This window comes from Mus pahari, chromosome 14 (assembly GCF_900095145.1).
Source record: "Mus pahari chromosome 14, PAHARI_EIJ_v1.1, whole genome shotgun sequence".
Lineage (NCBI taxonomy): Eukaryota > Metazoa > Chordata > Mammalia > Rodentia > Muridae > Mus > Mus pahari.
This window is the reverse complement of record NC_034603.1, coordinates 67,241,669-67,263,394: the sequence shown is the minus strand read 5'-3', so window position 1 is coordinate 67,263,394 and position 21,726 is coordinate 67,241,669. Positions and strand designations below refer to the sequence as shown.

The window sequence follows — 21,726 nt, the reverse complement described above, 5'->3', positions numbered from 1 at the left end:
CTCAAGGAACACCATAAAAGAATGGACAGACAGAATGTATTACCTGAAGGATGTAGAGGAATGCTGTGAAATGCCAGCCTCTGGACATGACATGAACTAGCAGAAACAGCTGTGGCTACTTACATAATACTTACACAGTCCTGTACAAGGCCTATGCAAATCCTAGCCAGTTAGATTCATTGACTTTTCAGAAGCAGACAACCTGTGGACCTCCTCAAGTCCAGGAAGAAGGGATGGGAATAGATTGAGTGTTGTGGAGTTTCTTCTATTGTTGCTCACTGACTATTTTGGGTTACAACTGACTACTCTGCACATATTTTAGCCTGCCTTTCAATGCCTTAGAGATTTCAAGATATCTTATCAGACCTACTCAGTCTTTTTTCCTTAGAGAATGCTAAAACTATTGTAGGCGTGGTGTGAACCCAGTCAGGGTAGAGCAACACCAGGCTGCATGCCATCCTTCACAGACCCATTCTCTAAGGGAGAAGCTGAAGAAATTTAAATGTGTGCAAAGAGTACAAGGAAGGGAAGATGAAATGATTCAGGAGGAAAGAGCGGATGGAGTGAGCATCAACACACTAAGTTTGTGATACTTATTCAGTACCTGAACCATGATGACTGCGCTAAGTGTATATCAGGAAGTTGATGAGATAAGCCTTAATCCAGAGGAAAAACAAGACACCGTCATCTTCTATTAAATGTAGAAAACGTAATTGCTCAATCTGATGATCATTTATGTAGTATGGTTAATAATAAAAAGGAATGGTACCCTCAGTAGGGTATAAAAGAGGACCCAGGGCATGGAGATGTCCAGATTCAAGTCATATATTCATTTGGAAACCCATCTCCAATCTCCAACTCAGATACCATGGTCAGCTCCTGTCATAGCTCTGTCTGCTCTAAGCAGGGATGTATCCAAGGCTGCTGCCAGCCTAGCTGCTGTCAGACCACCTGCTGCCACCCCAGCTACTGTGTGTCCAGCTGCTGCAGGCCTCAGTGCTGCCAGTCTGTGTGCTGCCAGACCACCTGCTGCTGCTCCAGCTACAGCAGCCTCTGCTGTGGTAGTTCCAGCTGTTGTGGATCTAGCTGTTACAGACCCAGGTGTTGCATTTCCAGCTGCTGCCGCCCCACCTGTTGCATTTCTAGTTACTGCAGACCTTCCTGTTGCCAATCCACCTGCTGCAGCTCCTATCGCTCCTGTCCCAGCTGCTGTGTGTCCAGCTGCTACAGGCCTTCCTGTTGCTGCCCCACATGCGGTGTGCCCAGCTGTTGTAGGCCAAGCTGTTTTCAGTCTGTATGCTGCAAGCCCACCTGCTGTGTTTCCAGCTGTTGCCAGCCTAACTACTGCAGGCCCACCTGCTGCCGCCCCACTTGCTGTGCTTCCAGATATTGTAGACCTAGCTGCCTCCCTTACTGTTCCCATCCCACCTGCTGTGTGGCCAGCTGTTGTAGGCCAAGCTGTTTGCAGTCTATATGCTGCAAGCCCACCTGCTATGTTTCCAGCTGTGGCAGACCTATCTGCTACAGGCCCACCTGCTGTTGCCCCAGCTGCTCTGGTGGCTCTTGTTGCTGAGTGTCTTGGCCTGGATCAGTTCTCTTTCTGCCCTTCAGACTATGCATATATTCAACAGGACATGTGACATACTGATGCTACCAACATATAGATTCATGGAATGATTTGGAAAAGCCCAATGTCTGTTAACTATTTATTCTCTTTTAAAAATAATTTTTGGTACAAATACATCAGAATTATAGTCAAATTATTCTTCGTGTTCTTTTTAGAGTTCCTTACTCTGTTTCAAAGTACGCGTTGTTAACTGTTTTGTTTCTAGATGTTTTTTCCCCAGGGTTTCTCCCCCCCCCCCACACACACACAGGTTTTCGCTGAGTTCCCAGACTCTCTCTCTCCCCCCCCGCTACGGAATTTATTTTCTTGTGGCTTGCTTGATATTTCCCAATAAAACTTTTAGTCTACAAGAGCATAAATTGTTCTCATCTCTCCTTCTTATTTATTCTTTATTGGTTCATTTTCATTATGTACAGTGCATGGTTTCACAAAGATAATCTCTTTAAGTATCTTGTGTATTTTCAGCCTATTTGCCCCCATCCCCCTCCTCCTCTCACCTCCTTCCTCCTGGCTTCTCATCTCCCACTTTGATCATATACACAATACACATATTTATCTATATATAATCTAGGACCACAGATAAGAGATAATATGCATTTTTTTCTTTCTGAACTAGGTATATTTGACTAAATGTGGCTATTTCCCAGCCCATGGCATAATTTCATTCTTTGACAAGGTATAGAAACTCTGCTGTGTTTATATCTGACATTTTCATTATACATGCACCTGGTGAATGGTGCCTGGTCCATTGAACATAGATACCTGGTACAATGAACAAGTTGGTTGTTGAGAATAGCACTGAAATATGTATAGGTATATGCATCTCCATGGTGTTTTACCTTAGTGTTTTCTGCGTACACACCAGGACTGGATAGTTGAGTCACATGGTGGGTCTGTTTTTAATCATTGAGGTAACTCTGTTGGGGATTGGCTGTAATGCTTTGAATTAATTCAGTCCCCAAAACCGGGAATCTGCACATCCAAATGCTGAAGGTCCTTCCCCCCCACATTGGTTTTTGATTGATCAATACTCAGCCAGTGGTCAATGGTTGGACAGATAGACTGAGGCAGGACCTTTAGATTTCTGTGGGCTAGGAACTGGGAGAGAGGGAAGGGAGAATTGCCGTGATGCGAAGGGAAACAGATCAGATTTAGAGCTGCAGAAGAGAAATCACCCAAAATGTAGGCGAGAAGGAATGCAGCTCTGGAAGGACTGCCCAGAAGTGTCTAGGGAGCCATCCAGAAGGAGACAGGTCAGCAAAGATAAAATATAGAATTAGAGGGTGTTAAGCCAGGAGTACTGAAAGAAAAGTGTGCTAGCCATGGGGAGGGTTAGAACTGCCCAACCTTTGATCTAGTCAGGGGAGCCAAAGCGGTTAACTAACTGCCACAACATATCTCCATACTGATATGCACAGGGGTTGAACCATCTACTGCCCTCATTGGCAATGTCTAAGGCTTGTCTTCTCCCATGTTTTCACCAGCACTTATTATTAGTGTACTTTCTGTTCCTTTTGCCTGTCTGTCAATCTTTCTTCCTTCCTCTTTTCCTTCCTCCCTCCTTCTCTCCCTCCTTCTCTTCTTCTCTCTCCTCACCCCCCAACCACCCATTCTGTCTTTCTCCCCTTCCTTCCTTTCTTCTCCTCCTTTCTTTTGTGCAGGGAGCTCATCCCAAACCTTGTGTACACTGGGCTGGCATTCTACCACTGAGTTGTACCTTCAACCCTTTGTCTTTTCTTTATGACAATCATTCTGGCTGAAGTGTGGAATCTTTGTGTAACATTTTTTCACATGTTTATTGATTATTTGTACTTGAAATTTTAGTCTGTCCACATTTCTGTCCCCACCACCACCACCTTGACGCAGAGGAATATGTCATCAGAGGGAGTCTTAGACCTGAAAAATTAAATTGGCTTTTGTAAATAAGATTTTTATTCAAACTGGAATTTAGTCTCACAGAAAAGGGATTCTTTCATCTGAAAAAGGATTGATATCCCAAAAGGACTGATATCCTGATTATGTAATGAACTAAAAAGGCACACCATTGAAAGAATAAATGATCCAATCAGAAATGGACAAGTGAACCAAACAGACACATTTTAAAAGAAGTATAAATGCCTGACTAAATATGTATTTAAAATACACAACATCTCTATTCATCAGGGAAATGCAAATAAATGCTGAGATTCCATACCCCAGTCAGAATGGCTGCCAGGAAGAAAACAAGCAACAGATGCTGGTGAAGATATGGATAGGAGAGGCCCTTTACTATAGCTGAGAAGGTAAATGAGTGAGGCCATTATAGAAATCAGTATATAGGATTTACCAAGAACCAAAAATAGAAACCATACAATTCTGTTATATTACTCCAGAACTTATCTGAAGGAAATTAAATCAGAATGCAAAAGCGATATCTGCATATGCATAATTATTGTGAAGCTATTCTTATTGGCCAATATAATGAAACCAACCTAGATACCTATCAACAGATAAATGAATAAGGAAATTACTATATATATATATATATATATATATATATATATATATATATACATACAGTGGATATTATTCAATCAAAAAGTCATATGTTCAACTAAAATATATACATATATTTGCAATACACACACACACACTGTGGGGGTTCATTCTTTCTTTTAAAAATGTTATTGGTGTCCACTTATTATACTCCAACCACATTAACCCTGCATTACTGTTTTCTATCCCACTCATTCCTGGAGTGGTTACTTTTCTCTCCCCAAATAATTCTCCTTCTACATACATGGTGTGTGTGTGTGTGTGTGTGTGTGTGTGTGTGTGGTGTGTGTGTGTGTGTGTGCATTGATGCATGCGTGCATATGTGTGTGTGCATGTGCCTGTGTGTGCTCATGTGTGCATGTGTGTATGCTCATGTGCTTATGTATGTATGTGTGTGTGTGTGTGTGTGTGAAAGAGAGAGAGAGAGAGAGGAGAGAGAGAGAGAGAGCGCCTTGTGTATAGATATAATATACATAGTTCTATACTTTAAACTTGGCAAATGCTACATTCAGTCCAAATGTTAGACTCTGTTTGTGATAGAAACACATGATATCTATCTTTCTGAATCTGGCATTTGGCTGGAGAAATAGAAATGCTACACAGAGGAAAGTGTTAAAACTGTGCTCTGCTCCTGGAAGGAAGAGAATGAAAGCCTCGACCACATGGTAAGCCAGTGTGATGGTTGTCAATGTGATGCACCTTGAGAGAGAGAAGCTCAGCTGTTGGACTGCCTTCAGTGGACTGGGTTGTGGTTATGTCTGTGTGGTATCTTCTTAATTGTTAATTAATGTAAGAAGCTACTGTGGGCTGGGCCACCCCATGGTACTTGGTCTTAGGAGATATAAGAAAGGTAGTTGAACATGAGTCCGGAAGCAAGCCTGTGAGTAATCATCCTCCGTGGTTTCTTCTTGAGCTTTGGCTTTGAGATTCTGCCTTTGATGATGGATTGTACTCTGTAAGCTAACATAAACTTTTGCCTTCCAATGTTGCTTTTGGTTGTGGAGTTTATCATAGCCACAGAAAGCAAACTAGACCAGCCACTTATCTCTCATGGGAGACTGCCTTTCTATCCTAACCCTAGGATAAACCCATGGTTCTCACAATCTTAAACCTAAATATGAAGATTAGATGTGACAGTGACTCCTACTGCATGTTAGGCCAGCACTGCAGAGAGAATCTATTTTGTCACTCCCCATACCTCAGAGTGTCATCAGCCACAGTCCTGGGCTGGGACTACTATTTGAGATTAAGCTACTCTGGGGATCTATAAAGAAGGAACAGTCACAAGCCAGAGAGCCTGGGGATGCTCTGCTCCAGTATCTAGGTAGGAAATGGACACAAGAGATAGCCATGTAGAGAGGCAAGGTCAGATGTGGACATGATGAGAAGTTTAGGCAGCCAAGTTGGTAGTTGGAAACATGGATAAATAATTCAAACAGGAAACTGAGATTTGGGTGGGGGAAAGCAAACAGAAATGCTGGAAATAGTTCTGGTCTCATCAGGGTTACTGGAGGGCCATTCTTTCTCTAAAACACAAGAGCTTCTTGTCGATATTAGACTGGGTACTATAATGTGGTTGTCAGGGTCTTTGCTCTACAGCAACTGGGAGAGTTTTTCTCCTTCCTACAACAAAATAAAAAGTACACATCTTTTTTGTTGTTGTTGTTTTTTCGAGACAGGGTTTCTCTGTATAGCCCTGGCTGTCCTGGAACTCACTCTGTAGACCAGGCTGGCCTAGAACTCAGAAATCTGCCTGCCTCTGCCTCCCGAGGGATTAAAGGTGTGCACCACCATGCCCAGCAGTACACATCTTTCTTCAGAATGGTGTCAGAAGAGCTACATTCTTTAGAGCCAGTACACGATGCAGGCTCAGGACACCAGACATGACTCCAAAAGAGGTACAGTTGGCAGCCCAGGTTATTTCACTGGCTATATAAATCTAGCAATAAGGACCATGATTGGAACAGAAATAGAGCAAGCACCACAAAGCATTATGATTCAATTAGGCTTGTTAAGTGCCAGAGAAGAAGAGAATCTCATAGTCATCGCATCTCCAAGAGGTTCTTGAATTTTCCCCAGCAACACCACCTTATCCTTAAGTCCCTTCACTGACGACCACAGGGCAACCCATTCCGCGAGCCAACCTCACAGGGTGAGTCAAATGTTGTTCTCTGAGATGCCCACTTACCCTCTCTCAACACCCCACTGTCCTTTGGGGCAAGTTCCTCACACAGAGCGTTTCATGCTTCATGCCACTGCTTGACTCTAGTATCTCATCATTGGGCCCAGTTTCCTGAGTCTTTCCATTTGTTGCGCATTAGTCATGTTGTTATTATCACATTTACTTTAATCTCCCCATATGCCACATGCATTCCCATTCTTCTGGTTTGTCTTAGAAAGGTTCAGTGGTTACTTCTACACCAATAGGTCTCTTTTCTTCTATTCTGAGGTAGGGTTCTTTCTATGTAGCTTCAGGTAGCCACACATAGACAATGTAGCCTAGGTTGCCCTCACACTCATGGATCTCTCCGAGCCTCCTAAGAGCTGGGAGTGTAGGCATATACTACGAGTAACAAGCTAATTTGATCTACATATTACGCCTGGTTCAAAGTTGATGTTGGGCACAATCTCAGAGATTATGGGTTATATTTAAAAATTCCTTCCAAGAAATTTAGATAATTCACTCTTCCCAATATTGCTCACCTTGATGGTGGTGACCTAGTTAGCTAGTAAGTAAGTAAGTAAGTAAGTAAGTTAGTTAGTTAGTTAGTTAGTTAGCTTTGGATTTGACATTGCCTCTGAAATAATCTTAATCCCTGTTAGTGTTTTCTCTCATGCGAGCAAGAGGAAAGCATTTGGAGGCACGACTCTCCGCTCAGCACAGCTACTCTTTCCTAAATTCGCAATCTGCAGACATTCAGAAGAATAGAGTTTATGGAAAGACTGACACCAGACTGGAGTTGTATGTAGGTGTTCTCTCAAAGAGCCTGACTTAATAAGGCCATTGTCGTCCAGAGTGCCCTAAAGTGAAAAGTGGCATGAACCTGGGACATCCTGACATAAAGTCAGGATCTTCCTCAGGTCCTCTTGACTCCAGAGATGGAGAAGCACTAGGGACTGTCAGGAGTCCTTGTTTTCCAGAGAGGCAGTGGCTAGAAGTTGAGTTAGGCATATTTTTTCCAGTCTTTAAGCATGTACTATGTTTTTATAGTGAAAACACACAGGCAGATGTCCTCTGAGCTGGAAATCTGCACCCTTTCACCTCCTGTTTATGAAAACTAAAACTGGAGAGTAAACACTGAATGACAACCCAGATAAAACACAGAAAAGCATCTGGGCTTTATGGGCCCAACCCAAAAATGGCAGGATCCAAGTTAGAGCAACAGGTTAGAGAAACACAGTGAACTAGAGTGGGTGGGTAGGAAGGCAAGTGTATCCTAAAAAAAAAAAAAAAAAAAAAAAGATGGGAAGTGGGTCAATGTGGCCACTGAACCCAGAGAGACAATATTCAATGATGAAAATCAGCTCCACCCATAGCAGTGAGCCAAGGGACTAGATCTCATGCTGTAGGTAGACTTGGCTGCCAAATTTCCCTAAGAATAAGCTTGGGGTGTTTTGTTTGGCGAAAGGTAACATCAAAATTTCAGACGTCACTATTGTACTTGAAAACAGTGTTGTGTTTCCCTTGAGAAAGCCTAAACACTGAATCACAGCTGGCAGGGGATACTTCAGTGTTCTCATGTTCAGCTTCTCATGTTCAAACTGTTTTTTCTTCTTCTTGACAATCTTACCAGTAACAAATGAGCAATCAAGACTGTACCATGAACTTACTCCCCTGGGTAATCAGAAACAATGAAATGCAAGAAGAATCATTGTCACACCAGGATAGACAGGCCATGCCGTGTGAACAGAGACTGAAATGTATAATATCAAGAGGTAAATTGTCACATGACAGTGCCCTTTGATGACGTCAAGTCAAAAAGGTAATTCGGACGTGCCGACAGAGGAATTCTAACACATCAGGAAGAGACATCATATTTCCTACCCAATCTAAAAATGTAACCAGGAAAGCAATCTTGTTTAATTTTATAATCACATATTATTTATTAACACAAAAAATAACAAGGAAAGAATGCTGCATGTGAGGACAGCAGCCCTTCAGCAGGATATAAAAGGGGTCATGGGAAGGGACACTCCCACTTCCAAACCTTCCAACCCACTTTCTTGTAAACCCACCAAGAACCTCCACCTTTAACACCATGGTCAGCTCCTGTTGTGGCTCTGTCTGCTCTGAGGAGGGCTGTGGCCAAGGCTGCTGCCAGCCCAGCTGTTGCCAGACCACCTGCTGTAGGACCACCTGCTGCCGTCCCAGCTGCTGTGTGTCCAGCTGCTGCCACCCTAGCTGCTGTGTCTCCAGCTGCTGCAGACCCCAGTGCTGCCAGTCTGTGTGCTGCCAGCCCACTTGCTGTCGCCCCAGCTGCTGCATCTCCAGCTGCTGTCGCCCCAGCTGCTGCATCTCCAGCTGCTGTCGCCCCAGCTGCTGCATCTCCAGCTGCTGTCGCCCCAGCTGCTGCAAGCCCAGTTGCTGTAGGCCTTCCTGCTGCCAGTCCAGCTGCTGCGTGTCCAGCTGCTGCAGGCCCAGCTGCTGCGTGTCCAGCTGCTGCAGGCCCAGCTGCTGCGTGTCCAGCTGCTGCAGGCCCAGCTGCTGTGTGTCCAGCTGCTGCAGGCCCAGCTGCTGCCAGTCTGTGTGCTGCCAACCTACTTGCTGTCGTCCCAGCTGCTGTATCTCCAGTTGTTGCCGTCCCAGCTGCTGTTTGTCCAGCTGCTGCAGGCCCACCTGTTCCGGTGGTTCCGGCTGTTGTGGGTCTAGTTGCTGCAGGCCCAGCTGCTGCATTTCTAGCTGCTGCTGCCCCTCCTGTTGTGTGTCCAGCTGCTGCAGGCCTACCTGTTGCCAGAGTACCTTCTGTCACCCAGCTTGCTCCAGTTGTTCTTGTTGCTGAGGGCTCCACCAAGCAACATTCCATATATAGAGCACCTGTGAGCTGAGTCCTGAAACACCAGATGTGAACCCTTAATTCCAGTTGACGAATATGCTGTTATTGCTTACAAATATACTCTATCTCTCACTCATGCTTTCTCTTTCCTATATGAATGCAACTTTGAATTTCCTTTAGATTCCTTAAAACTATTATGTGACGCCCATGGAAATACTTGTTATCTGCAATATTTCTTAAAATGAAGTTATTCCTACAACTTAAATAAATGTGGGTTTGCAGCCATAGAAATATAAAGGCATTTTGTCTTTCTTTTTCTCCTTTCTGTTGTCATGTGCCAGCTTTTCTGTAGGCCATCTCTAAAAACAAGCCCACAGGAAGCAGTGACATGCATACCAGCTCCCCACTTGCAGAAATCTCTGTTTGAAAGCATAAATAGGGATGTTTAGATCCAGTACCTGGATGCCTCCTGCAGACAGTCTCTTACAAAGACCAGGCTTTAGGCAGGAGAGCTCCAACCTCTGTGCCCCTGCATGTACTGAAGGGGATATCAGTGACCAACGTGCAGAAGCCAGCTGTACTGAAGGGGCTGCCACACTAAAAGGTGTGTGCTTTGCTGTGCTTAGTAAAAGCAGAACCTTAAACAGGAACTTTTGGAGGGAATATTAATAAGAAAAGTCTCCCCAAAGGAACCTGGGAGAACTTTCCAGGAAACAGATTATCGTAGTAGAAATACAGGGTGCCTTCCATAAATGCCAACCCGTCTGACATCATGTGACAGGAAGGTTCTGGAATGCAAGCAGGACTACAGCCCTTCCTTTCTTAGAGGCAAAGTCCCTTTCTTTGCACACTCAGACATCACCATCTGTGGCCACTTGGCATAAGAGAGGAGCAGATGAGCAGTGTGAGCCACCTGCCTTCTGTGCTCACACTTGTTTAAGGATGAGGACCATTCAGATAAAGAGCACCCAAGTTGAACATCCTATACCCACCCGTACACCCCTGACTTGTAGTTACTCCAACCCATTAGTCAGAATCAGAAGTGAAAGGTATGGTAGGTGCATCAGCTGCCTGCTTTGAAGAGCCACTTAGGTCATGTCGCAAGAGTTCTGAGCCAGTGGTTACTCTATTTTTATATAACTCTAGATGCTATTCTTGGTCGTTCACACTTAGCACTCCAACTAAAACTGCCAGCATTGCTCCTTGGGGAAGTCGTCATTGCTAAGATACGCTCCTCTCCTCCGTTGATCAGCTTCCCTACTTCTCTATGGCAGTGCAGTCAGTCTCTGTGAGTTAGCATCAGACATTCAGACGCTCTGTCCTTGTACAGCATATTGTGGCAAAGGGCAGGAGAGTCAAGAGAACCTGAGGTCAAGACAGTGGATTTATATTTCTCTCTTATCTCCTCTTACCTTGATATCTTTAGGGCTCCATTTGCATTCCATACTAGACACCTTCTAGCTTTTTATAGATTGTTTCTAGCTTTTTATTGATTCTTTGTGAATTTCACATCATGTACCCCAGTACTACTCATCTCCCCATCCTCTCATATCCATCTTTCACTTACACACATACACACACACACATACACACACACACACACACAGAGAGAGAGAGAGAGAGAGAGAGAGAGAGAGAGAGAAGCAACAACAACAAAAGAAAAATAAAACAGAAAACATATCACATTGGAAGCTGTAGTATATTACGGAGTGTCTCACACTATGCCCATCCCTCTGTCCATAAATCTTTACTTGCAAATGTTCATTGCAATGTGTCAATGGCCTGGTTTGAAGTCTCTGGCTTCTGTGACATTAGCAATACTGGATCCTCACAGGGTCTCCTCCTGGTTATCCTGTTGTTGCCCTGTGTCATGGAGATCCTGAAGCTTTGGATCAGAAGGACTGACCCTTTCTTGCATCCCAACCAACCCTTAGCAGTTGGTACAGATGTTGGGGTGGGTCAATTCAGAGCCCTGGATCTTGGTCTGGGCTGATCAGTGCACCAGCTCTCCCTTATCTGCACCACTAGGTCAAGCTCTCTAGAACTGCTCAGGCTAGGCCATTCCCATTCAGTGCCACCATCTGCAGGAGACAGGGTCAGCTCTCCTGCCCTTGGAGCTGGCTCACCTGTCCCCATGCCTCCAGAGTTACGGCATGTTGTCCACTCTCCCACGTGCTTCAGCCTTTGAAGGGCTAGGTAAGCTTTTTGGCTCTCATTTCTTAGGGATGGCTCTCTTGAGCCTTTGCTATCAGGGCCAGCTCCACTGTGTTGCCCAGGTGAGGTGCAGGGTCCACTCTTTATGGTGTTATAGCCAGGGAGGAGGCAGGGATCACTCTTCTGCTCTCATGCCCTCCCTCAGGGCCAGCTTTCCTGACTATTGCAGGTGGGAGTGGGGGAGGAGAGAGGGAGGGGCAGCATCACCCATCATCTCACTGAGGATGAGTGGTGGAGCCAGCTCGCCTGGGTTCTTGTCCTCAGGGTGGTCTTCCTGTGCCCCTCCACCAGTGCTGTCCAGGCAAGGTACAGGGCCTGCTCTCCTAAGTGCTGCAGCCATAGAGGGATAGAGTCAGCTCACTCAGTCTCATGGCCCCAGGGCCAGGTTTCCCAATTGTAATAGATGGTGAGGGAGGAGGAGGGCATCACCTTGACATCCATGCCATCTCATGGCAGATGAGTGGCAGGGCCAAATCTCCCTGGCTCACACTCTCTGGGACAGCTCACCCACACCCCTACTCACACCACCAGGGCCTCTGCTACTGTGCTACTCAGGCTAGGGTCAGCTCTGCTGTGCTGTCCAGGTAAGGTATAGGATTGAGAGAGAGGTATGATCAAAGTATATTATATGCCTATATGAAGTATCATGAAGAAATCCATTATTCCATTAACCAGTGTGCCTTAGTTAGGGTTTTACTGCTGTGAACAGACACCATGACCAAGGCAAGTCATATAAAAGGCAACATTTAATTGGGGCTGGCTTACAGGTTCAGAGGTTCAGTTCATGCTCATCAAGGCAGGAAGCATTGGCAGCATCTAGGCAGGCATAGTGCAGGAGGAGCTGAAAGTTCTACATCTTCATCTGAAGGCTGCTAGTAGAATATTGACTTCCAGGCAGCTAGGGTGAGGGTCTTAAGCCCATGCCCACAGTGACACACCTACTCCAACAAGGACACACCTACTCCAACAGGGCCACACCTTCCAATAGTGCCACTCCCTGGGCGGAGCATATAGAAACCATCACAACATGCTAATAAAGCATAGATGCATACATATGCATATATACTAATATGCATATATCTCTAAAGCCTACAGTAGCAGATATTCCAAAACTGGGTGCCTTTGTCTTATAATTAGGAGCACTGGGTTCTCCTTCAAAATTCACAGATTGCTGGGAGTTACACTCCACTCCTGTTCCAGTTACCATTCCTAACTGGTTACTCATCCCATAATCATACCTGTATTAATTCTCAGAGATAAATGGTTCTACCTGGATTCTTTAGTGATCTTATCATTCCCATTACTCCTATAGAGCTATATTCTGCAGCAATACATCCTGTAAAACAAGGATGTTAGTAAATTGTCTCTGCTCTGAATTTCTCCACAATGCTGGTGACCCCTTAATTGCTCCATCCTAATCACTTAATAAACAGAGCATCTCTTGGGCCAGACAGAAGCAAAATGAGTTTGTTGGCTTTATGGCCCTCAGGCATAAGTATATTCTTGCATATCTCCTTCTCGACAATCTTTGGTCACTTCTTTTACTCTGTGCTCTTTGCACTAGTCATTTGTCATTCTGTAACTTCAAAACTTAGCAGCATAAACACTGCACACTATTAACTCAGTGCCTGTGGGTCAGGAACAGAAACAGCATTGATGCATTGCTGGTTTCCTAGTACTTCATAAACTTCAGAAAGATGTTGATTGGCCTCGGGGTTGTCTCTATGGAGTCAGTCTGAAAGAGTTCAAATTTAAGCTCACGTCTATGATAGCCGAGAATGCCTTCTTCCTGGACACCATCGGGATGAGAGGCTCAGCACATTTGTGGGTGTTACATGAAGGTTTTTGTCACATGAATAGGACATACCCAGTCCACTTGGTACTACTCCTGGGCTTGTGGTCCTGGGTTCTATAAGAAAACAGGCTGAGCAAATCATAAGGAGCGAGTCAGGGAAACAGCACTTTTCTATGGTTTTCTGTATCAGCTCCTGCCTCCAGGTTTCTGAACTGCTCGAGCTCCTGCCCTGACATCTTTCAGTAACACTTTCCTTCCCAAATTGCTTTTGGTTATGGTGTTTATCACAATGGCAAACATGCTAACTAAACAAATCCCAGTGGAGGGCGTGCCTCAACGAGCTATGAAACTTTCCTGTGATTCCTCCTCTCTCAGGTTCACAACCTCCTAATACTGGCCCTCTGTGTTACAACACCCAGACTGTAACACATGTCATTTGGTGGATCATCTGCATGGTCAAAGCACAGCAACCATAACTGAGGCCACCTTTGAGGTTGTCTATCTAAGTAAGACAGTATGGAACACTGAGTGCACTACTTCAAAACACAGAGTGGCATTTCGCCGTAGAGCATTAAAAACAGTAAAGCTAGACTTCATTGTTTCAAAATGCATACTTAGGTGATTGAATTTTGAATATAAGAAATTAAAAAAAAAAGACTACTTCAAAAATCAGGACAGTGACTCTGTGATAGAGGGAGAGAGTGAGGAAGGGAGGGGAGGAGGGAGGGAGATGTAGTCAACAAAGACATATAGGAATCCTACTTGAGGAAACAGACTCTCCACTGGGTTTTGGGTAGATAGATCCTGTAGCCAGAATTCTTCTACTTTGTAGGTTCTTTCTTTCTTCCATCCTTCTCCAACACCTCTCTTCCACCCTTTCAGCACCCAAACACTAGATAGGGAGAAAAATGGATGGAGGGGGAAAGGGGATGATGTTCCAGTTAGTTACATCCTGTTGATTAAGAGTATCAGGTTCCTTGGCACAAGTTTGATCTTCACCTTGGGATATCTAATTTCTTCTTCTTGCTGTTTCTATTTTGCACGTGACTACTTAACACTCTGTAACCAACAACAACCAAGTAACAACCAAACAACCTGTCTACCACTCCTTAGGACCTTAGCACTTATATACCCTCTAAAGAGTTCCCAGAATTCCAAACATCACACAATCACAGAAACTACCTGTCACTGGCAAAATCATACCCCTGCTAGAGTACAAGGCAAATCATAGTCAGCTGCTGTGTACAATCTGAAGCAACCCCATATCCCACACCTGGGATTAAAATGAACACATATTATTATAATATTTCTGTGGTTTTTTTTTAAAAAAAAAGAAACCAAAATTCTCACTACATGATACTGGCTTAATAATTATTTTTATATTATATATGAATATTCCATACACTCTCCAGTGTACCTATGTTTTCTATAAAACCAACTGTGGTCACTGTGACCAGAACCAGCAGATCTGTGGGAGATAAGAAGGCAGTTTGGTTCAGCATGACTAAGTAGCTGGTGTTATTTCAAATACTGGTTGTCTGACCCTGATTAGTTTTTTAGGCATATTTAAGGACAGCACAAATAGATAAAAATTTTCCTCACGATACTTAGCTCAATCCATTGTGCCCAACAAAGCACACACAAATCTCTTTGAGGATCAAGGTAAGCTAAATAAAGATTGGATGTGACTACATGGACACCATTCACAAAGATGGGTTTCAAAGATTGATTACTTGTGACACCTTCCATAAAAATAGGTTCCATAGATCAACTGAGAAAAACAAGTTCAAGATAAGGGGGAGGAACCCATGTGGTCTTGGCCACACAGGTAGCACAAAGGTCATGAGGCTATTAATCACGAAACAGATTATGCATCTCTTTCTTTGAAGGAACAACACTGTATGTTTAACATTCTGGGTTCCCTTTATCTTTGAGCACAAAGACCTCTGTAGGTGCCTCCTACAACCAAATGCTTGCAACCAGGTGTATATATAAGCAACATATAAAGATTAAAACAAGAAAACAAACAAAAATTAAATCAACAATAGATAGACATTGTTATTACTTCACAAATTGTTCTGAATATATGTATCATTTCACAACAGGCCCAACAATATTATTTAATGTATCTTCCAAAATATGTAAGTGAAGCTTAATTTTTAATATAAGGTAATGCAGATGAATCCAAAATAAGGTCTATTTTTCTCTCTGTTAAAATAGCTACTTGTGTCTCTATTTAGATGAAGATATTTTCATGAAGAAAAAGTCAGAATGAAAGCCACCTACTTGCAGTATATTTTAGCTACATGTAGAATATATAGCAGGTATTTATAAAAGAGAATGGACTATGTATTTAAATAGCATAAATGATATTTGACCAGAAAAGTCTGGATTGCTTACCATGCATTTAAAGTGCCTATTGTCACCAGTCATCTGGTTACTTGCATTTTCAATTGCATCGATCCTGTTCCTGGATGGCATTTACAAATGTCAGCCATGTTCTTTCCCATTTCCAAAGTGTTTATTTGAGTTCTTTCATTATTATCATAAAAAGATAGAAAAATAAATAGCTTTAAGGGGAAGAAAATCTTATAGCAGGAAAATTTTTTTCACTACTTTCTACTCTGTAGGATAAAAGATGGATCTGTAAATGTGGTCCAGATGTTAAAAATCAATTCTACTTAAACAGATTGTATGGGTGGAACTTGTCCAGGATGGGAAATGATTTCCACACTTCTGAGTTTCCTTTGCAATATCACTCAGCGTAAGGGTCTATATTCAGACATTTCTAACTGTAGCTTAAGCTAGAACAGTTATTCTTATCCAGGTGAGCCTGTCGGTGTTGGAAATAGAGTAGCTTACAGCAGTAAAGAGTGTTTTAAATGCTTAAAGCTCATTGTTTGTAATTCAGAATTTCTCTATTAGTCACATGCCATTGATTAAAATTTCATTAATTTGCAATCTATGTTCTTAGTTGAAATGGACACAAATGCATCATGCAACATGGACGATTAAAGGGGTTGGGTCTCAAAGTTTAATGCCCGTTGAGAGACTTGGAAAAGGTTCAGTATCTTCTGAGGCTTCACTCCAGACCAATTAAATACTTCAGAGCAATTAAATAAGGTTAGTTCTGGGCAGAAGTCAAGAACTTGCCAGTTTGCAACAGGGTGGTTCCACCAGGCAGCCAACCATGGGAACGTCTGGCTCAAGGACTGTATTATCTATCCATAGACTATATGACAAGAATGTATCTTGTCTTTTGGAACTGGACAAATGGCTCAGAAAATTGCTGTGGTGGCAGAGGAGCAGAGTTTGGTTCAAGGATCAGCCATGTCAGAGCATTCACAACTTGGCTTTCATTCCAGCTCTGATACCCTCTATTGGCTTCTATAGACACCTACTACTACTACACAAACACATATGTACACCCTCACAACCCCTACTAATTAAAATAGATCTTAAAAAAACTTGAGTATGATTCATCCCCTCCCCAGAAGTCATAGAACATAGATCTTAAAAAGTGATGTATTCAACTTTTTTAGGAGTATGGAAATGTCATTCTTAATCTTCTTAAATATATATAGAAGTCTACATAATTAATATTTCATTGGTTACATATACATATACATATATTTTATGCATATATTTATTATACACACACACACGTGTGTGTGTGTGTGTGTGTGTGTGTGTGTGTGTGTGTGTGTATGTGTGTGTATGGTCTGTGTAGGAACACGTGTCCATCCAGCAGAAGACCCAGTTTCTTAGACTGTAAATGATACTGTCACAGAGCTGCATCACCACAATTTTGGCCTACAGAAGTTGGGCTATACAAGATAAGAAGAAATTGAAGAGAGCCAAGATGCATGATGCCAGGTGATGGCTCTCCTGAAGAAGCTAAAACAGGAAAGACAACTGATGGTTCAGCAACAGTGGACAATGAACACACCAGGAAAAGGAGCCCTTGTGTTTTATCTACCTTAAAAATTTAACAAGGAAAAGACACTTGCCTAATGTGATAATCACCTCATTATTAACATAAACAATAACAAGGAAAGAATGCTGCATGTGAGGACAGCAGCACCTCAGCAGGGTATAAAAGGGGACATGGGCAGGGAGACTCTCACTTCCAAACCTTCCAACCAATCTTCTTGTAAACCCACCAAGAACCTTCACCTCCAACACCATGGTCAGCTCCTGTTGTGGCTCTGTCTGTTCTGAGGAGGGCTGTGGCCAAGGCTGCTGCCAGCCCAGCTGCTGCCAGACCACCTGCTGTAGGACCACCTGCTGTCGCCCTAGCTGCTGTGTGTCCAGCTGCTGCAGACCCCAGTGCTGCCAGTCTCTGTGCTGCCAACCCACCTGCTGCCGTCCTAGCTGCTGCATTTCTAGCTGCTGCCGCCCCAGCTGCTGTGTGTCCAGCTGCTGCAGACCCCAGTGCTGCATCTCTAGCTGCTGCCGCCCCACCTGCTGTATTTCTAGCTGCTGTAGACCTTCTTGCTGCCGCCCTAGCTGCTGTGTGTCCAGTTGCTGCAGGCCCCAGTGCTGCCAGTCTGTGTGCTGCCAGCCCACCTGCTGCCGCCCCAGCTGCTGCCAACCCTGCTGTGGTAGTTCCAGCTGTTGTGGATCTAGCTTCTGCCGCCCTACCTGCTGCATTTCCAGCTGCTGCCGCCCCAGCTGCTGCAGGCCCAGCTGCTGTGTGTCCAGCTGCTGCAGACCCCAGTGCTGCATCTCCAGCTGTTGTCGCCCTATCTGTTGCCAGACCACCTGCTGCAGAACCACCTGCTGCCGCCCAGCATGTTCTAGTGGTTCTTGCTGCTGAGCACTCTCACCGAGTCTCCTGCTCTTCATCACACATAGTTCCTGATGTAGACCATGTGTGTGCTGAGTCCCAAGAGGCCCATTCTAAAGCCTCTGATACAACTGAGATCAATTTGGACAACAACTATTTGCCACACTCCAGACTGCTTAGTATCTGTTTAAAATAAACACACGTTTGAGCTTTCTAGTATCTTGTAAAATTTGTTATGTGTTATATTAAAGAACAAACTTCCTAATAATAAATTAAAGGTTTAAAGGTACATAAGTAAAATGTCATTGTGTCTCCTTATTTTTCTTGCTGAAATTGTCTTCAATTGCCCTTTAATGTCTTGGTAAGGTGAGAGTTTATTGGGTCACACAGGGGACAGTCATTTCACTGGGTTTTTCGACCACATTATGAGGACTATTCTAGCATAGCTACTTTTCTGTACCTTTGGATTATTTGTTACCCCTTTATGTGTGATGAGAGGCCAGATGAATCTAGAGTAATAATCAATAGTTTGGCTATACCCTCTGAACCTGTAGCAGCTAAAACACCACATTAATTTTATAAATTTACTTTTATAAATATAAAATGATTATATTTTATAAATTAAAACATTTGTTATCTATTTCTGTGGAATCAGGAACAGTAAGGCTGCATTGTCTGTGTCCTTGTGTGTCACACAGCTTTAGAAACGGTGTCATCTAGCACTGGGGTCTCTTGTTATAGCCAACCTGGAAGGGTCCACCTCCATGTTCACTTCTGTGGTTGCTGAGAACATTTGCTTTCTTGACAGCACTGGGGTGAGAACCTCTTGCCTCCTACACAGCAGCTGGATTTCTCTGCCTCCGGGTAGAATATAATATCAAGCAAAATGGGGAAAGTACAAATAGTGATATTCTACAAAAATTTTACAAAATTTCTACAAAACTACACTATTCTGTTTCTAGATATCTATTAGAGGGTAAGAAACTGACAGCCAAATGTTTGGTGGAGCCCAGGGAACCCTGCGGAAGAGGGGGCAGAAGAATTGTAGGAGCCAGAGGGATCAGAAACTCCAGGAGAATGTGGCTCACAGAATCAACTAAACAAGACTCTTAGAGGCTTACAGAGACTGACAGAGCAAACAGGAAGCCTTAATGGGTTTGTGCTAGGTCTTCTGCATATTGTTGTGATTATTTAGTTTGGGGGTTTTGTGGTACTTCTAACAATGGCAGTGGGGGTGTCTCTGATTCTTTTGACTGTTCTAGGACCCTTGTCCTCCTATTTCCTTTGCCTCATCCAGCTTTGACACGAGGCGGTTTGTTCCCAGTCTTATTGTATGGAGTTGTGCCATGTTCGGTTGACATCCCTGGAAGGATGCTCTTTCCTGAAGGGAAATCGAGGAGGAGTAGGTCGAGGAGGAGTAGGTCGGGTGGAGAGGAGAAGTGATGGAGACCCTGTGGAAGTAGAGGAAGGGAAGAAGGTGGCTGGAATATATTTTATGAGAGAAAAAATTTTAAATTCCAATAACAAATCCCCCAGAAAGAAAGAAAGAAAGAAAGAAAGAAAGAAAGAAAGAAAGAAAGAAAGAAAGAAAGAAAGAAAGAAAGAAAGAAAGAAAGAAAAAAAGAAAGAAAGAAGAAAGGATGAAAAGATGGAAGGAGGGAAGGAGGGAAGTTAGGAAGGAAGGAAGGAAGGAAGGAAGGGAGGGAGGGAGGGAGGGAGGGGGGAGGGGAGGGAGGAAGGTAGGAAGGAAGGAAAAAAGAAAGAAAGGAAGGAAGAGCAAAACAAAGACTAGCCGGAGTCCCGAGGCAGTGAGGCAGTGATTCCTCGGGGTTTAGTGGTTAAGGATATGGACAAGACATATACAGCCATTATGGGAGGTGAATGTCTCCTTTGACTTGGCTTTAGGCTACACTTCCTTAAGAGCTACTGTGCAAATGGACACATAAATTTCTAGTATATGCATGCTTTTATAATAATAAAGATTGTTTCCAAACAGATGAACTGAACTCGTTAGCTAGGTTTAAACAGATTAGATTAGATTAAGCAATGAAAATATTTTAAAAGCAAGAAGGAATCAATTAATGGTTGGGGGCATTTCCATTATTTCTAATACACCTATCACTCTCAAGACTGACAATACTGCTTAATATATATGAATATATATATATATACTTATATATTCAATATATTCATTTAATATATTCATTCATTCATTACACATTCATTCATTCAGTATATTCATTAGTACTTAATGGAGCTTCATTTTTAATTATAAGAAAGTTGATTTTATTGGAAATATGTGACTTTCCACTAGACAAACTTATTGTATTCTACGTATAGATCATGAGGTTATAAATAAGACTGTTAGTCATATAATTATCAATTTCAGCTATGGACAAGACTCATACCAAGAATTTCTGGAAAAAATAATTGCAGGTACTAACACGATGCCTGACAAGATATAATCTCAGCCCATGCCAGGCTTTGGAAAGATACCATCTAGCTCCTTGATGCCAAATACAGTTGTCTTCAGTCCCTCCTAACTGCACTGATGTTATAATAACCGGCTTCTTTCATTAGGATATTCTACACAGATGAAAAAAGTTTAAAGGGAGAGAAATTACTCAAGACATTAAATCCCACATAGTGCAAGTCCAGCTCTGGTAGATATTACACAGTTCTGGTGCATTACAGTACCATCAATCATCCATCCTGTTTGCTAGACTACCAGGGCAAGGTTTAGCGAGGGGTATGAACAGTGATGTGTGCCCATGTAGGGCCTTCTCTCTAATAACCCAGGGTGGCATCTGTAGCAATGTCTCTCTGGGCTTCAGTTTCACTGTCAGTGCTGTGGGTCTGTTAGCCTGCAATGCTTCGAGCTCAGTGCTTCCAGTTCAGGGAAATTCCCTCTGTGGTTCAGATGCCACTAAGTGAAATGTAACTGATATTGCAAGCTCTCTTCTGAACAGAAACAATTATGTGATGTGGAAGATTTAAGTAGAAGGATTTCGAGTTTTGGTGGGCACTGGAATAAATGGAAGAACTTTATAAACTTTTGACACATAGGGTCTATTACAGACCTATCAAGTGGACAACTATCTTGGAAAGGACTTGAGCAAAGGCAGTATTTGACCTTTCCCAAATGATTCAATCATGTACCCAACATTTTGGTAGCTGTTATTGTTTATAGATTGCAAGGGGAATATACTTCATTATTTAAGTTGTTGAGAGTATACCTGACTTTATTCTCAAATGTAGTTTTCAGTATTAAGCTTGACCACAGGCCCTTACACATGCTAGAAAAGTGTTCGAGAACTGAGCTATAGCCCTCACTGCAAGAAGATTCCTTAATTTCCCTGAATCCACAGAGAAACCTCTTGTCTAACAGCCAACTGTGTCACTCAGTTGCTGTGATGCAGCATATCGAGAAAGCATTTTACTACCATGGACACATAAATGTTTAAATCTTTCATTTTCTTTAGCACAGCAGAAAAAAAGCCTAAAGTAAAAACATGACAATTAAGAGTTTGCTTAGCAAATCAAAACAACCCTGAGATTTCATCTCATACCAGTCAGAATGGCTAAGATTAAAAATTCAGGTGACAGCAGATGCTGACGAGGTTGTGGAGAAAGAGGAACACTCCTCCATTGCTGCTGGGATTACAAGCTTGTACAACCACTCTGGAAATCAGTCTGGCAGTTCCTCAGAAAATTGGACATAGTACTACCAGAGGATCCAGCAATACCTCTTCTGGGCATATACCCAGAAGAT

General features: G+C 43.1%; 2 protein-coding genes across 5 annotated transcripts; both read left to right on the top strand.

The window, feature by feature from the left end:
* Window positions 1-868: 868 nt before the first annotated feature.
* On the top strand, window positions 869-1,573 carry LOC110331864 (keratin-associated protein 4-2-like). Its single transcript, XM_021212730.1, has one exon. It carries the CDS (start codon window positions 869-871, stop codon window positions 1,571-1,573), a length of 705 nt encoding a protein of 234 aa, XP_021068389.1.
* Window positions 1,574-8,421: 6,848 nt separating this feature from the next.
* On the top strand, window positions 8,422-17,984 carry LOC110331154 (keratin-associated protein 4-7-like). 4 transcript variants are annotated; one of them, XM_021211538.1, is made up of 4 exons: window positions 8,422-8,659; window positions 12,094-12,097; window positions 17,654-17,775; window positions 17,851-17,984. In XM_021211538.1, exons 1-4 carry the CDS (start codon window positions 8,422-8,424, stop codon window positions 17,982-17,984), a joined length of 498 nt encoding a protein of 165 aa, XP_021067197.1. The 4 variants fall into 4 exon arrangements, with proteins under 4 accessions (XP_021067197.1, XP_021067194.1, XP_021067199.1 ...); XM_021211535.1 differs by lacking the exon at window positions 12,094-12,097 and adding an exon at window positions 12,195-12,199 and having other exon boundaries at window positions 8,422-8,749; window positions 17,505-17,698; window positions 17,849-17,984; XM_021211540.1 differs by lacking the exons at window positions 8,422-8,659; window positions 12,094-12,097 and adding an exon at window positions 17,352-17,578 and having other exon boundaries at window positions 17,654-17,863; window positions 17,939-17,984.
* Window positions 17,985-21,726: the final 3,742 nt, after the last annotated feature.